Source organism: Numenius arquata, chromosome 8, assembly GCF_964106895.1.
Source record: "Numenius arquata chromosome 8, bNumArq3.hap1.1, whole genome shotgun sequence".
In the NCBI taxonomy this organism is placed as follows: domain Eukaryota; kingdom Metazoa; phylum Chordata; class Aves; order Charadriiformes; family Scolopacidae; genus Numenius; species Numenius arquata.
This window is the reverse complement of record NC_133583.1, coordinates 29,927,208-29,945,844: the sequence shown is the minus strand read 5'-3', so window position 1 is coordinate 29,945,844 and position 18,637 is coordinate 29,927,208. Positions and strand designations below refer to the sequence as shown.

Below are 18,637 nucleotides of genomic sequence, written 5' to 3'. Positions count from 1 at the left end.
AATATTTGCCTGGAGTTAATCTATTTTCTTGTCTTAGACTTTATTACTGAATGTCAACTGTGGCTTTGTTGTTTTTAATTACACCTCACCACTTCCCTCAACTGTCAATCTATTCAACTTCATCACTTTTACTAACTGTTCTCAACTTCTTCCAGCTCCCACACCTCATCTTCCCTGCTCTCCAGAGAACTTGAAACAGCACATTTTAGCTGTATCCCCTCTGGCTGTAACCCTTCCGCGTTGTTTGATTCTTCAACATCACACCCATTAACAGTTTCGTACCGTTTGTAACGGCGTCAGCGTTACTGTCATGCTTTTTTTGTTTTTATGAGGATGGCCTCTGTGTTTCTTCAGCAGTGTGGCTGGAACGGCTGTCCAAGTAAACCAGTTACTCACCAACATGACGCCCTGAGTGGCAGCAGCTGACCACAAGCCCTACGTTCCAGGTGTGCAATAAGCTAAATGTAAACATCAGCAAAGCAAAAGCCGCCCCGGTGCCCCAGTCACGCACCAACCCACTACTGCCATGGAAAGTTTTGTGCTACTTTTTGAGCTTCCAGTTTAATGATTTTTTTTGTGACTAACCAGGTAACTTAAGATTATTATACACAAATTTTACAATGCTTCTTCATGAAATCATTCTCTTTTGGGTCACTGAATGATTTCTGTAGCAAGTTAATACAAAAAAAAAAAGAAAAAAAAAAAGGTTTGAGTGTTTCCATCTTTTTCCATCTTCTCCCCGTTGTCTCCATCATGTCATGTCTCCCCCTGGCCTCAACCATTAGTAGCTTCTTAGGTTTCCCCCTCTCCCCTGCACACAATACAAATGTTTGGAGCTTACATCGCAGCTGCTGCTTCTGCCTTTTAGCGCAGTCCCTCTTCCCCTTGGACCCCCTCCCACAGGTGACCTGCCATTTCACAAGTCATGTCAGCTTTGGGGGAGATTCCAAAAAGTGCCAAAAGTCACAGTGGGAGTGCCTGGACGGGGACAGTTGCCTTTGTCACTGAAGAGGCTCTCATATTACAGCAGCAAAGGCAAAAGAAAGATTACCCTGAATTTAAGCTTCCACCTCCTTTTTTTTTTTTTTTCCTACTTAAACTACTTAGAGAGATAAAACACAACAACACAACCTTACTCAGGATAAATACAATCTATTTGTGAACTAGGAATTTCATATTGCCATATTAAGAACAGAACAGCACTTTTCCTTTCTTAAACAAAAAGCAAAGACAAGAGTTGTTAGGTTACAAGCAGTCTTACTGCAGAGAATCGTTTTTAGGGCCAACACCCTTCTTGTGAAAAATCTGGGGTTTTTTTCAGCTGGCTGGGCTAGTTGTAGTTTGTAAAACCCATTCCTACCTTCCACTAGTCGGTCACCACGCTCGCTGGGGTAGGCACTGCTGGGTGGTTTGTCCATTGGCTGGGGGCTCCTGATACCTAGCTCAGATGGTCCACAGCAGAGCAAAAACCCCCTATCAAAAGGTGAAAAAAAGAAAGAAGGAGGAAAAATTAGAAGGGAAAATAAATAAATAAATAAAAGCCCTCTGTGGTTGATGAAGGAGCCTGGCACATCCTTACTTACGGCGCAGTCCCTGCCCTGCATGCAGCAAACAGCTGTCTCGGCCACAGCCGAGGCTGGTTCAAGCTGCTGCTCCTACTTGCGCCGAGTTTTGAAGCCTATTAGATGAATCAAAATAAATAAATACATGGAAAGTGGAAAAATATCAGAAAAACACAGAAGTGTTTCAACTGGCTCCTACTTTTCCAAAACACAGTTAATTCTGAGTAGGGCAAAGCCTGGGCAACACCTGCCAAAGAACTGAAAACAGACAGGGAAAAATAGCACTTGCCACAGCAGGTAGAACCACTGGCCATCGACCACAGCATGCGTACGTAAATAAATGGAAAATTGTATACGTATACACACCCACACACCTGTGCATATAGGTAAAAGACCAGTCAGCTAGATTGAGGCCATATCTGCTCTGAAATAGACACGTTCATTTAATTCATTACATTTTTATTCCCTGTTTGTTTCCACCCCTCTCCTCAAACTGCCATCAAACCCCTTGTACCACTCACTTCCAGAGTCAAATAAAAGGGAAAACAGAGCTCCTGCTGACACGGATAAATTCCACGGATGGGGGAAAGAGAGGCCTCTCATGGACAAAGAGATGGGTCTCACACAGAACACGAGGGTGGCAGAGACATGCAGCGGTGATGTATACGCACGCAGTGTAACCATAACGAGCCTTTACGTGGAGAGGCGGCCACACTATTAGATGAGAGAAATGATACCAGAGCAGAGGGACTCACCCACCCAGCGCTGGCTCATCCCTGCTCTTCTGCCAGACCCGGATGCACACGCACGTCAGTATCTACAGTGACTCCTGACGATATGCTAGATGCTCACCCGTTCACAGGTGTCCTGCTTCTGAAGGCCACACCGAGCTTCTTACCAGCACCTCTGGGATTGCCATGCTCAACAGTGATTCAAACAGCCCAGACTTGACACTGGTAGAGCAAAACCTGAGGAGGAAGAGAGAGGGGTTCTCAGAGAGGAATGACCCAGGCCGTGTGTTGTGGCCCATGACAGAATACTCACCATGTCGCATGGCCACCTGCTTCAGCTTGGACAGCAGAAGGAACGCAGCTTGCAGGCAGTAGTTGCAGAACAGGCACATTTATATGGCCAGTGACTCCACTGTAGAGTGACACAGCTGAAAACCCTTGAGCTGGCCTTTCCCAGCCAGGGCTCCTCCCACCCCATGAAGAATACACAACAGCTGCTCATCTTGCACCAGGTTCTATGTATTATCAGACCGGCTGACAGGTAATAACATGTTTTCTTTAGCAGAAAGCACAACACTGATCAGTAATTATTAAAAACAAACAAAAAATTAAAACAAACAAACAAACAAAAAAACGCCCACAAACCCAAACCAGCCACACATACTGAACTGCACAGCTCTGCCAGCAGGTGAGTCTCTAGATTGGGAGTCCAGGAGGGCATCCTCCCACCGCAATAGCAGCCTGCAGGCTGAGCTCCGGGCCAGCTAAACCTAAGCCGTGTAGTCTGTGATCACCCAGCCTCTGAGAAACATTAAAAAAAATAATAAAGTAAAAATAAACACCATACTCCGCTGACATGTTAGCCAATGGCAACTACATCAGAACTCATTCAAAAGAAAAAAACAAACCCAAGTTTGCTCCTCACGTGAAAAAATATCAAGTTGCCTTTCCGTCCTGTAACGCGTAATTCTATCAAGGCTGTCGAGAACAGTACAGTTGACAACACTAACAGTTCTGTAGGTTGTTTCGTTTTTATAAAGATGGTACAAGGAGTTCATAACCAAACTTCTAAAATTAAAAGTTCCTAGAAGTCCTACATTTGGTTTTATGGCCTAATTAAACAGGCCTGCAAACAGGTTGTCAGGCTTTGTTTTCCTGAAGGAATAAATTGAGGCAGGGGGTGAAGCAGGACATGAGATGGACAAATGTCGTCTGTGCTCCACAGTGCAGAGACAAATTGAACCAGCAGCCTCCACTTTCTCTGCTAGCTTCCAACATATCAGACATGCCAAGACATTAGTTCTGGATTGGGAGGTCTGCTTAGATGGGATCTAGCAAGTTTTGAAGTTTGCGGAGGGGAAGCCAGCAGTAGGTTTCGATAGAAGTGTGAAGAGGGAGAAGACACTACAGAGGAGCGCTGCTCCAGTGCACCGAACATTTTTAGAAACCATCTTGATTCTGACAGGGATCCCTTTGAAAAACAAAACCAAATAACCCAAACACTTGCCTGCAGTTTCTCTCAGTGAAGAGGGTCATAAAAGCCTACAAACCTACAAGGAATAACAGTTACACAGCAGCCCAGTTACAGCTATCCAGAAAGGTATTAACACTTGTACACCTCTATATATTAATCTTTATAAATACAGTATTCTACAGGAGGAACTGTAGAAAGACGTCATTCAAGGTTGGATTTTTTACATAAGCTTGCGAGGGCTTTTGTTCAGATCTCTGCCTTTTTTCTGCCAGTCTGGACCACTTGTTCTTTTTCCTCCTTCATCTCCCACCCAGTCCTAAGCGGCTTGGTTTGTTGTCAGGTCCAACCACTGTGCTTTGCCATTTGAAGCGGTGGGAAGGAGACCACATGAAGAGCTGCTCTACAACTTTCAAGGGTGAAAAGCTAAAGTGTGAGGCAGGTTCAGCTGTCAACAGAGTCCTCGGGGGAAGCGGGCAGTCATAGTTCATCCCTGGAGGATGGCGCGTTGAGAGATGACTGGGAAGGCAGGGCATCCTTGTTCTGGGCGTCGCTATGGATCTTGCCCTGCTGTCGGGATTTCCAGGAGTGTGTTCTGTCCCAGTCCGTTGACACGGTCTCGTTGTCCCAGATTGTAGAGGTCTCTGTGTCACTGAGGTAGCCTGGCTGCCCTGTGTAGTGGGTGGGGTAAACAAGCAGGGGTTCTGCTGAAAAGGCTTTCAAGTCTCTGGACTGATAGTACTCCATGTATTTCGCTCTAAAGAGAAGAGAAAAAGCATCAGTAACAAGTGAACGTTCATCAGTGCCACTGCTTATGTAAGCCAATCCACTGCGCAAACAGGTCCCATGGAGTGGAGATAGTTGCTGGGGTGGAGTCTGACTCTCCAGGGTCAAAACCACGTGCTTTACAACCACACACGGCCTATACAACCAAAGCCTCCATTACCAGAGATGCCCACGTGTCTCACAACCAAAAAGCACGAGGAGTAGCCCTGTCCCCCACCAGGCAGGCTGCAGAAGTGAGACACACCAACATGATCTGGCTTAAGATCACTCAGCAAGACCCAGCTCATGTCAACCTGAGCAACGAAGGCATCCTACTTACACAGGGTGTTTGTTGTACATGACTGGCAGAAATTCATCTACAGGCAGCATCTTGCTGAAAGGCTCAGCTCCGATGAGTTTCTGAGCCCCTTGGAAAGAGATTGCATACCCCAGCGTCCAGTAGGAGTAATCAGCTTCCACCAGGTTCATGACATTGGGAACTGCTTTCTCGGGCTCCTGCACTTGCATCCTTTTCCGGCCAATATAGCTTAAAGGGTGAAAAGACCATGAAAATTGGAACCAAAGTGAATCTGCAGCAGTTAGGACCACAAGACTGTTCATGTCAACCAGGGAAGGGCAAAAGTTCAATCCAGTAAGTAATCCCTGACCAGGCGCACAGATTTCTTTCCTGCACCACTCCCCAACATTCATTTCTTAGCCCATCAGGTGGTATAGATGTGAAAGACTTCATAAAGGAGCTAAGATCACAGAATCACAGAATCTTAGTGGTTGGAAGGGACCTTTGAGATCATCGAGTCCAACCACATTAAAAAACAAACAAACAAACAAAAAAAACCACAACACACAAAAACAAAAACAAAAAAAAAAAGCACCCACCAAAAAAACCCCACACCCACAACCTCACACACAACACCCCACCACAAACCAACAATCCCGGGCACTAGAGCATGCCCTGAAGAGCCATGTCTACACGTTTCTTAAATACCTCCAGGGATGGTGACTCCACCACCTCCCTGGGCAGGCTGTTCCAGTGCTTGACCACTCTTTCAGTAAAGTAATTCTTCCTAATATCTAATCTAAACCTCCCTTGCCGCAGCTTCATACCATTTCCTCTGGTCCTATCGTTATTCCCTTGGGAGAAGAGGCCAACCCCCGCCTCTCTACAGTTTCCTTTCAGGTAGTTGTAGAGGGCAATGAGGTCTCCCCTCAGCCTCCTCTTCTCCAAACTAAACATGCCCAGTTCCCTCAGCCTCTCCTCATAGGACTTGTTCTCCAGACCCCTCACCAGCTTGGTGGCTCTCCTCTGGACACGCTCCAGCACTTCAATGTCTTTCCTGTAGTGAGGGGCCCAAAACTGAACACAGTACTCCAGGTGAGGCCTCACCAGTGCCCAGTACAGAGGCACGATGACTTCCCTGCTCCTGCTGGCCACGCTATTCCTGATACAAGCCAGGATGCTATTGGCCTTCTTGGCCACCTGGGCACACTGCTGGCTCATGTTAAGCCGGCTGTCCACTAACACTCCCAGGTCCTTTTCTGCCGGGCAGCTTTCCAGCCACTCATCCCCAAGCCTGTAGCGTTGCTTGGGGTTGTTGTGACCAAAATGCAGGACCCGGCACTTGGCCTTATTAAACCTCATCCCATTGGCCTTGATGACATAGGACTGAGCTGTGTCAGTTCCTCTGTCACAGCAGCATCTCCAGACACTGTTAAGATCAACCAGCACTGCCCACAAAGGACAGTAATGGCACCCAGTGGGCATTCCAGCATCAGCAGATCTGTCCTGATGGAAAGAGCCACCGAGAAGTCTCTGCCACCATTCCCTGCACTCCAGCATTGATGTGCACCTCTATCATGACACAGCAGTTGCTGCTGACCTCCCCTGCGTGCCCAGGAGCTCCCAGATGGCTGAGGGCCAGTTACTTACATAAGCTCCCAGTCCAGCTGGGCTTGTTCAATGTCATCCATCAGCTTCATGAGCTTCCTTTTAAACTGGTGCTCAAAGCGCACATCATCCTCAATAACAAGCGTCTTCTCCAGTTCTCTGTTCACCACCTGAAACAAGAGGGTTCAGAAGTGACCACAGTGGCACACATGGGTCACTATTCTGCACCCTGAAATTGTTGGGGTCATCCTGACCTGGCACTGCTTTCCAGGCCGTGCCAGTAGGGAGGCTGGAGAACCACTCCCAGATTCACAGCTCAGCTGGGAGAGACTGCAAGACCCAGTGAGACTATCTGGCTTAAGGTCATTCAGCAAGACCCAGCTCACATCAACCCAAGCAATGAAGGCATCCTACTTACACAGGGCACTTGTACATGACTGGCAGAAATTACTCAGCATCTGCAACTTAGAAAAACCCTCCATCTGATGTTGCACCATCTAGAACCCATGAGCTACCATCTAGCATGACCACAGCAACCACATCCTCAGAAGAATGATGCCAAAGCTGCTGTTCAGAAAAAACGCTTTGTTGGAAGTAGGTGTTCCTGAAGTCTGGGAAGGAGGACAATCTAGCATATCCAAAGGCTGGCCCTGACAATTTAGAGAAAACATGTGTGAAGGCATCCTGTATGTAGCTTCCCATGTTCTCATCTGACTGTTGGCAATTTAGAAGTCTCAGGCCCAAAAGCATAGCCTGACTTCCCAGTACTGAAGTCACTCCTGCTGGCTCTAGGCTGGTTGGATCAATGTCCTGCCCTGCTGAGAGCTGCTGCAACTAACACCTCTGAAGGCAAGGGGCTGCCTGTATTGGGTAACTGCTGCCATTGCCCAGTCTTCTTTCAGTACCAAGTCTTTCTCCCCACCTCCACCACACCTTACTTGAAATAATCCCTCCTGTTAATGTTGGGCTGTGTAACTCCAGCATCTCTGACCAGCACAGCACAGATGCTCTCAAGAGTCACCCTCCGGGTGACCGGGACAAGTGAAAACTACAGCTTTTAGCAGGACACCATTTTTAACACCATTTGTTCTTCAAAAACTTCTTGCCTTTCTCCTAAGCAAACTCGCTCCAAGCAAGCTAGTGGATGGTTTGCAAAAACAGTCATGAAAGTATTATGATAAAAATCACTCGGAGCTGCTGGCAAATGGAAAACAGAGAGGAAAAAGCTGAACACAGCATTCAAGAAAACCCCTGTGCATGATCCCTTACAAATCAAGGAAAACAGTTCCATCCTACACTTCCAGAAACCTGTACTGTATTTGATGTTCTGCCCTGCGACTGGCTGGATGCCTTCCCATTGTATCTGCCCACAGCACCTTCCTGCAGGAACCTCAAGGCACCCACAAACTCCTTACCTCCTTCCAGATGTAATAATGACTAAGGAAGCAGCCAATCTCTCCTCTGGTTAGTGGCCTGGAGGAATACGGGTCCCGGTAACCCGGGAGCATATCAATGCTAAGAGCTTTGAGCTGACTCGTGTTCAGTGCCCTGAGAAAGAGAGAACATCTATCAGAATTTAAAAAAAAAAGTAAATTCAAGTCAGACACAAAGGCAACATGGGAAATGCTGCTGATGTTCAAAGAAAAGCCGTATCTTGAGAAATTCTGCACTTATTTTCACTCAAAAACCCAGAGAAAAACTAACTACTCGATTTGCGTTTCTAAATCAACTTGACAAACTCTGTCAGTGACTTCTTGTGGGACCATCAACTTGTCAGGTAGCTGGCTTAGACTATTTTTTCTAAGAGATCTTGATGGGTACCCAAGTCTTGAAGACCACTAGATGGCATGTGGGGTTGCTATCTCCCCGAGGCCTTTTTCCAACTCCCAAACCAAAACTTTCTGCCTTGATTTCTCATTATAAAAACATCTTAACATGCCTTAAGAGTAAGGCTGGGAAGGGCTGTGTTGGGGTTAAGATTGTAGCACAACAGTTTTTGTAGTGCTAGGATGGACAACCTTTCCAGGACATAATTGCTCTCAAACACTTTCAGGGCTGACTCCTTTTAACTGTATGCAAGTGTTTCAGGTCACAGAAATCCGTAAGATTTTAACCTGATTTTCATCTTACTCTGAACCACACTGTCCTGGTTCTTTCACGGAGACTGACTAATTGCAAAAGAAGAAAAACAGAGGAAAACTGTCCCAAACAGACTGTTAGGTAAATAAAAGCGATATTCACCTCTACCCTCAGTCCACCCTTCCCCACCAGCAGGGAGGTAGAGGCATCCAAGGAGATGGTGTTAAGCAGTGATGAACAACCCCCTCTTTGCAAACATCAGCAACCCCAGCCGAAACTCACTTTCCATCCACAGCCTCCACTATCTTGACTGCAATCTCCTGCTCATAGAGAGTCCGCAGCATCCGATCCCGCCTGTCTTTCCGACGCTTCAGGTTGATCATGAAAATCTGGGTGGAAGAGAAGGACATCAGCCTTCTTCAGCAGCCCCATTGGAAAAGCAGATCTTATGAAAACACCGTGTGTGTTTTCATTCCAGGTTGCTTAGCATTTGTCAAGAAATTGGAGTTGAAAGCTAGGGCTTGTTCTCTGGCTAATAACTACTTGTTATGGATGTTCACAGGGGAAACTTCCTCTTTGAGGATGAATAAAGGTGACAGAAGACCAGTTACAGCTAAGTCTATCATTTCCAAAGATACAGGATGTTTTGATTTATACTAAACACAGAGCAACATCTCCAGCCTCAGTCCCAAGGGAACACTGACCCATCTGCTTCTCCACAATGCTGCCACTGCCTGTATTTAGGATTATCAGTAGGGCCACCATCCAAGCACAAGGACACAGCAAAGAGAGGCTTTCTGTAATTACTTCAGGCACTGAAAATCCACTGCTTCCCCTGCCAGAGCAGAGGAAGCACAGAGCCAAGCCCAGGAACAGACACGTCTGGGCAGGGCTCAGTCCAAGACTTGAGGAGACAGACTCTCTGGTGGAGAGCAGAGGACTGAAGGCCTCATTTTGCAGGTAAACTGCACAGGGTCAGGGATATTTTTCAGTCCCAGGCAGACAAGTACAAGTGCAGCCTTGTAGCCTGCGGAGCAAAACCTCATCCCAGTAAGAAGCAGATCAAATTCCAGGTCAGTACAAATGCAAAAATAATAAATTGGATAAATAAAGCACAGCCACAAAGGACAACATGGAAAAAATCTACACCAGCTGTGTCCTAAACACAGACGCTCAAACACACACAGCCAAATCAGGTTCAGACTTTACGAGTCATATAAACAGATGTAGCTGAATACACCAAGAAAACAAAGGCTTCCCTGATCACCACAACTCCCTTGGTCACGGTGCCACTACCACCCTGGCAGCTGCATACACAGGGGTTACCGGCTCTGTGATTAACACAGACACCGGTTAATTAAAGCAACAGCAGATCCATCTCCAGCCTTCTCCCTTCCACGCCTGCTCTGTCTACAATGTGAGGCTGAGCCGGGAGAGGAATTTCTGCAGGGCCTTGAAGCACTACAAGTGTCCACAACCATCTTTCTAGTTCACTTTAACTTCAGGCCATAGCACATTTTTATGTGGTGACCAAGCAGGGCAGGGGGAGAGCTGACACAGTAAGGAGACGGCATGAATGGTTTTCATCACACCTGGACGTACCCAGCTTGGGCTAGAACCCCCTGTGAGCCTGACTCCCCCAGCTGCTCTGGGCTCCCCAGTGTCTATCTGAGGTGAGAGAAATTGTTCCCTTCTGTCCCTGGAAAACAAGAGAGATTTCCCAAAAGACCAGTTTTTGTCGCAGAACAGAAGGACTGCCAAGCTGCTCTGCAGAGTCAGATGTAGGGGAAACAGCACAAAAACTGGAGAGTTAAATAACCTGTTTTTCAGACCCATTTCTGCCATCTCCTCCTGGCTGGATTAAAACATCCATACCACCAAGACAGGAAGCCCGAAGATTTGTTGGGCACTGCCCTTGCACACAAACCTGCACTTCTAATCAAGGGTCTTGTAGCAAGTATTAAGTGCCTGCAGACCTGACCAGCCTCGTTTCTTCACAGCAAATGCCAGAGGGAAAGACTGCTCCCTGAGCCCTTTCCCTTCCGCTTCCCTGAGCTTGGCAGAAGTTCTCCCCAAATAATGATGGCTATTTTCTCCTTGCAAAAAGTTTAAGTCCAAAAGATGAGTGATCGGGAAAGATCTAGCTGTGAAAAAAGATAATATACTCCAAGGGAAACCTCTGGAAGCTAAGCTAGAGGGAGAACCCAGGTCCTCTAAGTGATAAACAGGAAGACAAGACAAGACAATGGCAGCAGAAGAGGTTCCTTACTTCATCAAATCCCATCTTGTCAGGGTTCTTCGGAGGAAGAGAGACATACTGAGAGGGTTCAATGGGAGGACGATCGACTGAAAGAGAGGAGAGATCCCAAGCATCACCCTCGTGTACAAGCTGCATTAATATAACATATCTGCATGTGTTTACATCACTGGGCCTAAAAAGCCCCAGGGAGCTGGGAGATGAAGTCAGTGCAGGAACAGGTGCAGCAGAAAACATCCACGTTGCAAAGCAGAAGCCAGCAGCCACGTGCCAGACACATCTCATGACAAAAACGAGGTTCTGCAGCATCCCTTCCACATCAAAGATGCATTTTTGCCTTTAATACAGGGAAGTTAAAAGGTTTTGTGAATGGGGTTGACATGACCATGAAGTGATTACATCCCTAGGTAGAAAAGTGTTGGAAATGGAAAACCGCGTATCAAAACAGTATGAGAGCAGTCACATTGGGAGGTAGAGTCCCAAGGGAAAGAGAGCTGGGCCACTGGAAGCAGAGCTCTACAAACATTAACTCAGGGGCGTCCATCATGGCAGGGCACAGCAACTTACTCATAGCCTCGATTAGTGTGTGCACAAAGTTCTCGGTTTCTTCTTGCAGCGTTTGGTGTGATTTCAGGGGCATGGGAAGGAAACCATAGTGTTCATGGTTGCAGATGAACATCTGTATTCCTGGGGATCACATTAAAACAGAAATAAAGAGCCAGGTCATTTATCATCAGATTTTGCTGCTCTGTTGCTACGTAGCCATAATCAAACTTATGCCAGGACCTCAGTCCCAAGAAGTTCTACTTCATAAGCAAACGATTCAAAAACATCACAGTGCCATTTTCTGTTTTATTTGGCTGCCAGCAAGTGGCCTCTTCTATGAAACCAATTTCTACTTGCTCCCTAACAGCAGGTATTTTTAACTGCAAACAGTTTTCTCCTAGGAGAGACTGAGAACCCCCCTCTTAGACCAAAGAAAGGGTCTTTTTCGGCCTTTGCCTTCACACCATGAAAACAATCCTACAGTAGAGGGCGGAACTGGCCTTTAGCAAAAGCAGTGCCTGATACAGACAGCAGGACTACTGTGGATAACTGAGGAGTACCACAGAAGCCCCCAGCCCCAAAACTCCACCTGTGCTGCTCAGACCTGGCACCTCACCTGACAATCCCTTCAGACCCAGAGCCAGAAGCAGGAACAGGTTTTCACCCTCTGAGTAAGCCCTCAAGCAACGCAACGCCTGGCACAGGAGCCAAATGGGTTCCCACCTGCAGTTGTGCCAAAGGAGAGGCAGCAGCAGTCCTGGGACCCTCTGGGCAAAGAGGGGTGCAGGTCTACCAGAGGAAGCAGCCTTATAGAAGGAAAAATTCGAAACAAACCCAGCATGGCCAGGGGTGATGGAAGCTTTTGTCTGAGCTTTGCAAGGCTTCTCTGTCAGGCCGCAATAACTATGGAATGACTCTTCCAGGATGGAGGAGCCAAATCTGATCCCCAGCTTCAACAGCACACGGTTGGCCAAACGCGGGCCCAGGCAGTTCAGCTCCCCTAGGACCACAGAGGATGAAGCTGCAAGGCCCTAGGCATGGGTGTAGCTGCAGGGTCTATTAGTAGCCTACCAAGGGATTCACTCCGGGTTTTACAGTCAAGCACCTTCCTGCTTCTGTCTGCTTCTGCTAAAAAAATAAAGACATTTTCACCTGTGCTGGCAAAAAAACTTTGAGGAATATATAGAGTAAACATCTTGGAAGTGCCTAGTCTACCACCAAACATGGTCCTTTCCTCTCCAGGGCTAGTTTTTGCAGTGCACTGAAGATTAGAGGAAAATCCTAAAGAGAGACATCAGCAAGCAGCAAAGATGCTTTCAAAAAGAGATGATAACGTTCCATCCTTCTGCTCAAAAGTTTTTGCAATTGCTTGTTCAAGGAGCTGAATCTGAAGGTGTGAAACAAAGAGAAGATGCAAAGCCTCTCCTTGGAGCAGATGCCTCTGCAAGGGAGAGACCCACCCACTGCTGAGCTTGTTCACTGGGAATGTCCCAGCCAAGTTTTCTCGCTATCAGCTGGAACTGCAGCAACACTGGCCTGATGTCACATCAGGCAACACAGTCAAAAGCTACATCCAGAGAAGCCAAGGGAAAATATTTCCGTTGTTTTTCACTGAGTTGTGGTAAGATCCTTTATTAATTAACCGCAATCTGAAAGCTGCTAGAACTCATTTAAAGATGTAAAGAAAATGCAGATTTAAAGAAAATGCAAACCTACAAGATTTTCTGCCCCCCCCCCCCCCCTTTTTCTTTTTTTAAATGAAACAAGCACAACCACCTCCCTCCCTCAAGGAAATAAACAAAAAGCAGACACTACCTGGTGTGTTGATGCTTTCATGTATTAGTCCTCCTAACCCCTGGTATTTTTAGCAGAGCGGAATTGTCTGCATTAATGACTCTGGTGTTTCCACCAGTTTAAGTTCTGCAAGTAAATTGCTGGCTACGCTACTTGCCAAAACACATTCAGCTGTCAGCTGCAATTTAAGTAAATGGCAGAATAAAAAAATACTACCTGCTGACACTAATGGATTTGGCACTGATCTAATCAACTAATCTTATCTGGCCCACTGATCTCTGTTCTTATCTTCCGTTGGTTTAAACACAGTTAATCTGCGTACATTCATGCCAGTATTTCTGCTCCTTCTGGGATAAAACCTAGTTTAAAATGGTAAAGCTACCTTAAAACAGGGAGGAGGACTCTCGCTCTCCAACACTGTTTTTATAATAAAATAAACAACTGCTATAAAGGACAGAAAAGCTATAGGTTCTTGTATTGTTACTAGTCTTTGTAAGGCAGCGACCAGGATTCACAGCCATGCTGTAAACTCACAGCCACGTAGTCAGGCAACCTAAATCTCCCTCACATCCCTGTGACCAGACCTTTCTGCTGGCTGGCTCTAGGTCTTCAGAGCCTCAGGCTGAAAGGAAGCTCAGGAGATCTGGCTGGCTAAATGTTATCTTGCAAGTACAAGGGGCTCTACAGAGTCCACTTTTGTGAACAAAACACCCCCGGTGAGTTTTGTTCTGAGTCAGTACTCCCATTACAGGCTACGTGGGATGTTCTCTTTGGAGTATCACAAAACAGTTGCTTCGAGCAGTAGATTTCACTGATGAAAATTGATGGTTTGATGTGAAGCATTAAGTGCAGTACTTGGCCTGGACAAAAGCCAACATAATTTATGACTTCAGGGAAATAAGTGAAATTACTCCGAAGAGAAGTATACCTCAAAGTCCATACATTTTTCACATTTCTGAACTTGGATGTCGTCCTTTTATCCTGGGTGACAAAACTCAGCCCAGGACACAAGCCAACAATCTGTGCAGATCAGTGGGCCAGACTGCTGAAGAAAAGTCTTTCATGTCATGGGTCAGTCCTGGAAAAAGCTAGTGTTCTAGGATGGAAGGAAAAAATGATGGGTTTGAATCCCTGAAATATTTTTTAAGCAGCTGGAGCTAATGCAATGCAGTTACCAGACTAATTGGATGCTGCATTTCTGGGAGAGCTGTCAGAGGCAACAAGTGGGGCAGCTAGATTTGAAGGAACCTACTTTGCCATCCAGACTTAAACCTCCATTCTCCTTTGGAGCCAGTGTACTGATGTCCTGCCTCTGAAAGTCAGGGCCCCAAAGGTGCCCTTGCAAGTTCACATCTCGCCTCCTCTATCTTCCTCTGCCGCCCAAGGGCTCTAATTTCAGCTCCTGCTGCCTCTCCTCTACCGTTCATTTCTCTCACTTGATGCCCCGCATCCCCTTGTAGCTGAATTTTAAAACGCCCTGCTTAGTATGCCAAGACAATACCGTCTTTTGCAGTGCTGCCAAGAGCTTCAAACCAGAAAGATCACTGAAAGGAAAGCTGCAAACAGCTGGCGGCTGACATGCTGGTCGGCAAATGGGGGCAAAGGCAGTGTTCTCAGCCTGTCTCTTCTCCAGAAGAGACTGTCGACAGCAAGCTATGCTGCTTCACTTTCTCTATGCTTTGTCTGTCCTCCAAAACCGGCTCTTCCTTCTCACCTTAACTTTGTCTTTTTTTGCAAACAGCTGCTGCACATGACTCGGTGGACCCACAAACAACTTCTCCCTCCTAATTTACCTTGGTAAGCCAGCAAAACCAGTCACGAAGCTCTGAACAGAAGTGCATTCCACTGGTGCTGCTGAGGTTTCATCAGTCCCTTTTTCCTTCATAAGGCCCCAAACTTTCCCCTTTTCAACACAGCAGGGGAAAGAACAATACAGATGGCCATTAAAAGCATACTCTTCCCAGGAGCTCATTTCAGCTCTGACTCTGCCACATACAGGTCTGCCAGCCAAGACTTTGCTGGAGACACAATACCCACCAGATCCATTCTCCAAAAATAAATGGGACTCAACATCCTCACTGCAAGCACAAGCAGCAGTAGCAGCAGCAGCATGCACTTAGGAAACCCTGATTTCTCTGGGACACGTGGAGTTCTGTGCAAACACCAACAGCCATTCCAGACAAAGGAAGAGGACATTGAGGTTGTGAATTGGCCTGAAAGGACACCTGTATTTCAGGCCTAACTGAAATCATTCCACTGTCTGGTAGAAACTGATCCCAGTATCAGCTGGAATGGTACACATTTTCTTTCCACTGTGCCCCAAGGATCTCAAGGTGGTGCAGTGCTCAAATGGTTCTCCTGAAGCACCAGTGATAGTGTCAAGTAGGCAGGGATTTTACTGCTCACACACCAGCTCTGACCTGCTCTTTGCATGAAAGAGATTTCCTCTCAGCAGAGCCCACAGACTCCCCATCACTCCCTTGAAAGTTGCACTGATTTTACTTCAAAAACAACAAAAAAACCCACGCAAAACAAGAACCTCCTAACTCTCAAGCAAGTCTTGCTGAGCTGCCATGAAGCAAAGCCTCATCAGCAGTGCACATAAGCAACTTGTTTTTTGTTTTGCACAAGGGCTGCTACATCTAAAAAGAGTGTCTTGCCCTTGCCCCCTTCCTCATGGGAGTCTCTGCGAAGCGATGACTTTAGATACCTTACCTACAGACTTCAGAACGCCTTCCACTCTTAAAGCATTCACCCGTGTCTTGCTGTGACACAAATCAAGGGTGGATGCCACACATTTTGTCTCTGAAACACTGTCCCTGTTCCAAGAACAGCTCCCGTGTCCTTTGAAGCTAGCTGTGATTCAAAACTGCATTGCCAGTCACTTGCTGCTGGTTATCCCTGACCAGATCCAAAAGAGAAAAGGGAACAGGGTCTTACCACTGAAACCAACAAGTGTCTTTTGGCCTGTGAACTCAAAGTAGAGATCTGCATGTCTCTACTAGTGAATCCTCCCCAGCAAAGGCTCCAGACATACCTGCTTGGCGACTGGAGAAGGCAAAGACCATGATATCATCAAAGCTCCAGGTGTAGTCCTGGTGGGGCGGGTAGAACATCAGTTCGGTGGAGGCCTCTTTCCTCAAGTCAATGAGGAACGTGGAGTGAATCATTGGAACAGCAAAACACCCTGTCCTCTTCCATTCCCGAATCAGAGGATAATCCAGGGTCCTTTTGTAATAGCCCTGCAAACACAAGGAGGAGGCTACTTGTTACAAGAGATTTGTGTTTCATGGATTACTCCCTAGCAGAAGCTTTTGCCCTTAGCCTTCCCCAGCAGAGACGGATCAGTGCCAAATTCTCTGATTTTGAAGAGTCCCCACTTTGGAAAGGGCTCGGTCAAGTATTTAGAAACAATCTCCATCCCAGCAGCTACTGGAAATCCAAGCCTTTCCACGGCAAATTTCCCTTGCAATAGAGCTTCAAACCTCAGACTTTTTTCCCCTGGCTCTCCAGACTCTTGGGTCTGCCCCTGGAAGCTGCTGAGCACCTATTGCATCCTCCACGTTCAACAGGCACAAAGGACACTCAGTGACTCACAGAATAGGATCTGCAAATTATTTCTGACCACGACTTTAAAAAAAAATCACTTCACTGCAGCAAAGGCAACATCTCAGTCTCCATCAGCTGTGTAAGAATCTCTGCTCCTCCATCCCAGGGTAAGCAAGTTTAATACCCACTCCAGAGCTCTCCCTGCAGTCTGTCTGGGGGAGGCACTTCAGTCAGCTCCTTCTCTGTAACTACGAGCTTTGCCAGCCTTCCAGCACTATGGGTGCAACACCCATGTTGTACAGCTCACAGCTGGCTTTGCAGGTGCAGTGTGTCTGAAGCTATTAGATTTGGAAATAAATACACTGAACCCCCCAGAAAGAAAGTCCTAATGCACCAATTAGATATCTAGACGCAGCTGATGGTTGAATCCTGAGCAGATTCTGGTCTTTACAGAAATGATGAGTCACTAAAATAAGTTAAAGTTACTTTTATGTTATATTTTCCATGAGTATCCTAGCAAGAGCCGAGCAAATCACTGCAGAACCACTTTACCCTTGTCTTGTGTAGATGCATGGCGTGGTGCATTTGTCTGTTTATGCATCTGTCAGTTGTCCCCTCTGGCCTTCAGATACCTTCTGACCATACTGTGAGGGCTAGATATCTGAGAGACAGTCTGATTTTCATGAAAAGGAGGGAGCCGGTAGAGACCTTACTAGGTCTTACTTCCCACTGAAGGAAGGGTTAAGACATTCAGCCTTTAACAGACATCCGAGAATGCCCACAGGTAAAAAATGCTGGAAACTAATCTTTCCTCCTCCAGCTGCTCACTACAGGGTTTTGGGGCTTTTCACTCCTCATAAATCACGTGTAGTCAAGAAAGACTCCAACCTGTCGGTGCTGTTGCCATGCTCTCCTAAGGTTAGCTTCATGACAGCTAAATGTCAAGCTGTCTGGAGCTGGGTTTGACTTGCTGCTGCTCAGTGCCAGAGGCTGTGTTTCAGGGCGTTCTCCAGCTGTTGCTCCCTCCCTAAGTCCCCAGGGAGAGCAAGGCTGAGCGCATGAAGCTGTGGGACTGCGAGCACAGAAACAAGAAGCAGCAACTAAGACAAAAGAAAAGAAAAATAAGTGGGAACTTTCTTGTTCATTTGAGCAGATTTTTTCACCAAATTCTGCAAGATGCATTTGCAGCTAGTTTTTTCCCCTCTGCTTTTCTCAGCTAATGCTGGTAATGATGGAAATTTACTACTGGAGAGGTAACACTAGGGGCCAGGGCTTAGACTGGTGCACACAGGCAGAGATCCACTTCAGGCTGTGGAGGAATGCTGATTTATATCACTGGAAAACCTGGCTGTCTCAGGACTTATCCTTAAAAACTTCAGGGACAATGCCTTCGCTATGAATTTTATATCGCCATTTTAAAACAAAAACTGAAACAAGTGAACACACCCAAGCCCCCCACCCCCCTTTTCTTATCTATATATTTACTTCTCAAGAATCTAGAAACTTGAGGACATTTTCCCGCTGTTTTTACTAAATTAGATAGTTTGAACTGTGGAACTCCTTGCCATAAGATGGTGTGGGTGCCAAGAAAAAAAAGATTCAGATAGTGATTTCTGTAAAAGAAAAAAAGTCACTGAAAGCTTCAAAGGCAAAGACCTTCCTCAAGAAACCTAGAGAAGACGACTGCCAGAGGACAGAAAAGTATTTTGGGGAAGTATCATTCACTTACTTGTTTGCCACGTTCTTATACTATTCCCTACACATCTGCTACAAACCACTGCTATCAGACAGACCTTTGGTTGGACCCAGCACAGCTGTTATGTTTTCACTCTGCCTGAGCTCTTGGTAACACTGAGAAGGAAGAATGATGTTTAACACCAGAAGAAGAGGTGAATGGAGTTTGCTCTTTGTTTCAGTCCAGCAATAACAATGATTAGTATCTTGTTAGCTCTCTGGAATAAGGCAAGAGGATAGAAA

The 18,637-nt window shown here is 46.4% G+C and overlaps 1 protein-coding gene across 1 annotated transcript in view; it reads right to left on the bottom strand.

The window, feature by feature from the left end:
- Positions 1 to 2,798: 2,798 nt before the first annotated feature.
- The window catches only part of COLGALT2 (collagen beta(1-O)galactosyltransferase 2), a 58,890-nt gene continuing 43,051 nt past the window's right edge, over positions 2,799 to 18,637 (bottom strand). The window contains exons 5-12 of the mRNA XM_074151801.1: positions 16,149 to 16,353; positions 11,339 to 11,458; positions 10,784 to 10,860; positions 8,797 to 8,903; positions 7,851 to 7,983; positions 6,478 to 6,605; positions 4,870 to 5,076; positions 2,799 to 4,521 (exon numbers count right to left, since the gene is read on the bottom strand). Coding sequence (XP_074007902.1) covers positions 4,245 to 4,521; positions 4,870 to 5,076; positions 6,478 to 6,605; positions 7,851 to 7,983; positions 8,797 to 8,903; positions 10,784 to 10,860; positions 11,339 to 11,458; positions 16,149 to 16,353 — 1,254 coding nt within the window. The 3' untranslated portion in view covers positions 2,799 to 4,244. The remainder of the gene's footprint in view (positions 4,522 to 4,869; positions 5,077 to 6,477; positions 6,606 to 7,850; positions 7,984 to 8,796; positions 8,904 to 10,783; positions 10,861 to 11,338; positions 11,459 to 16,148; positions 16,354 to 18,637) is intronic.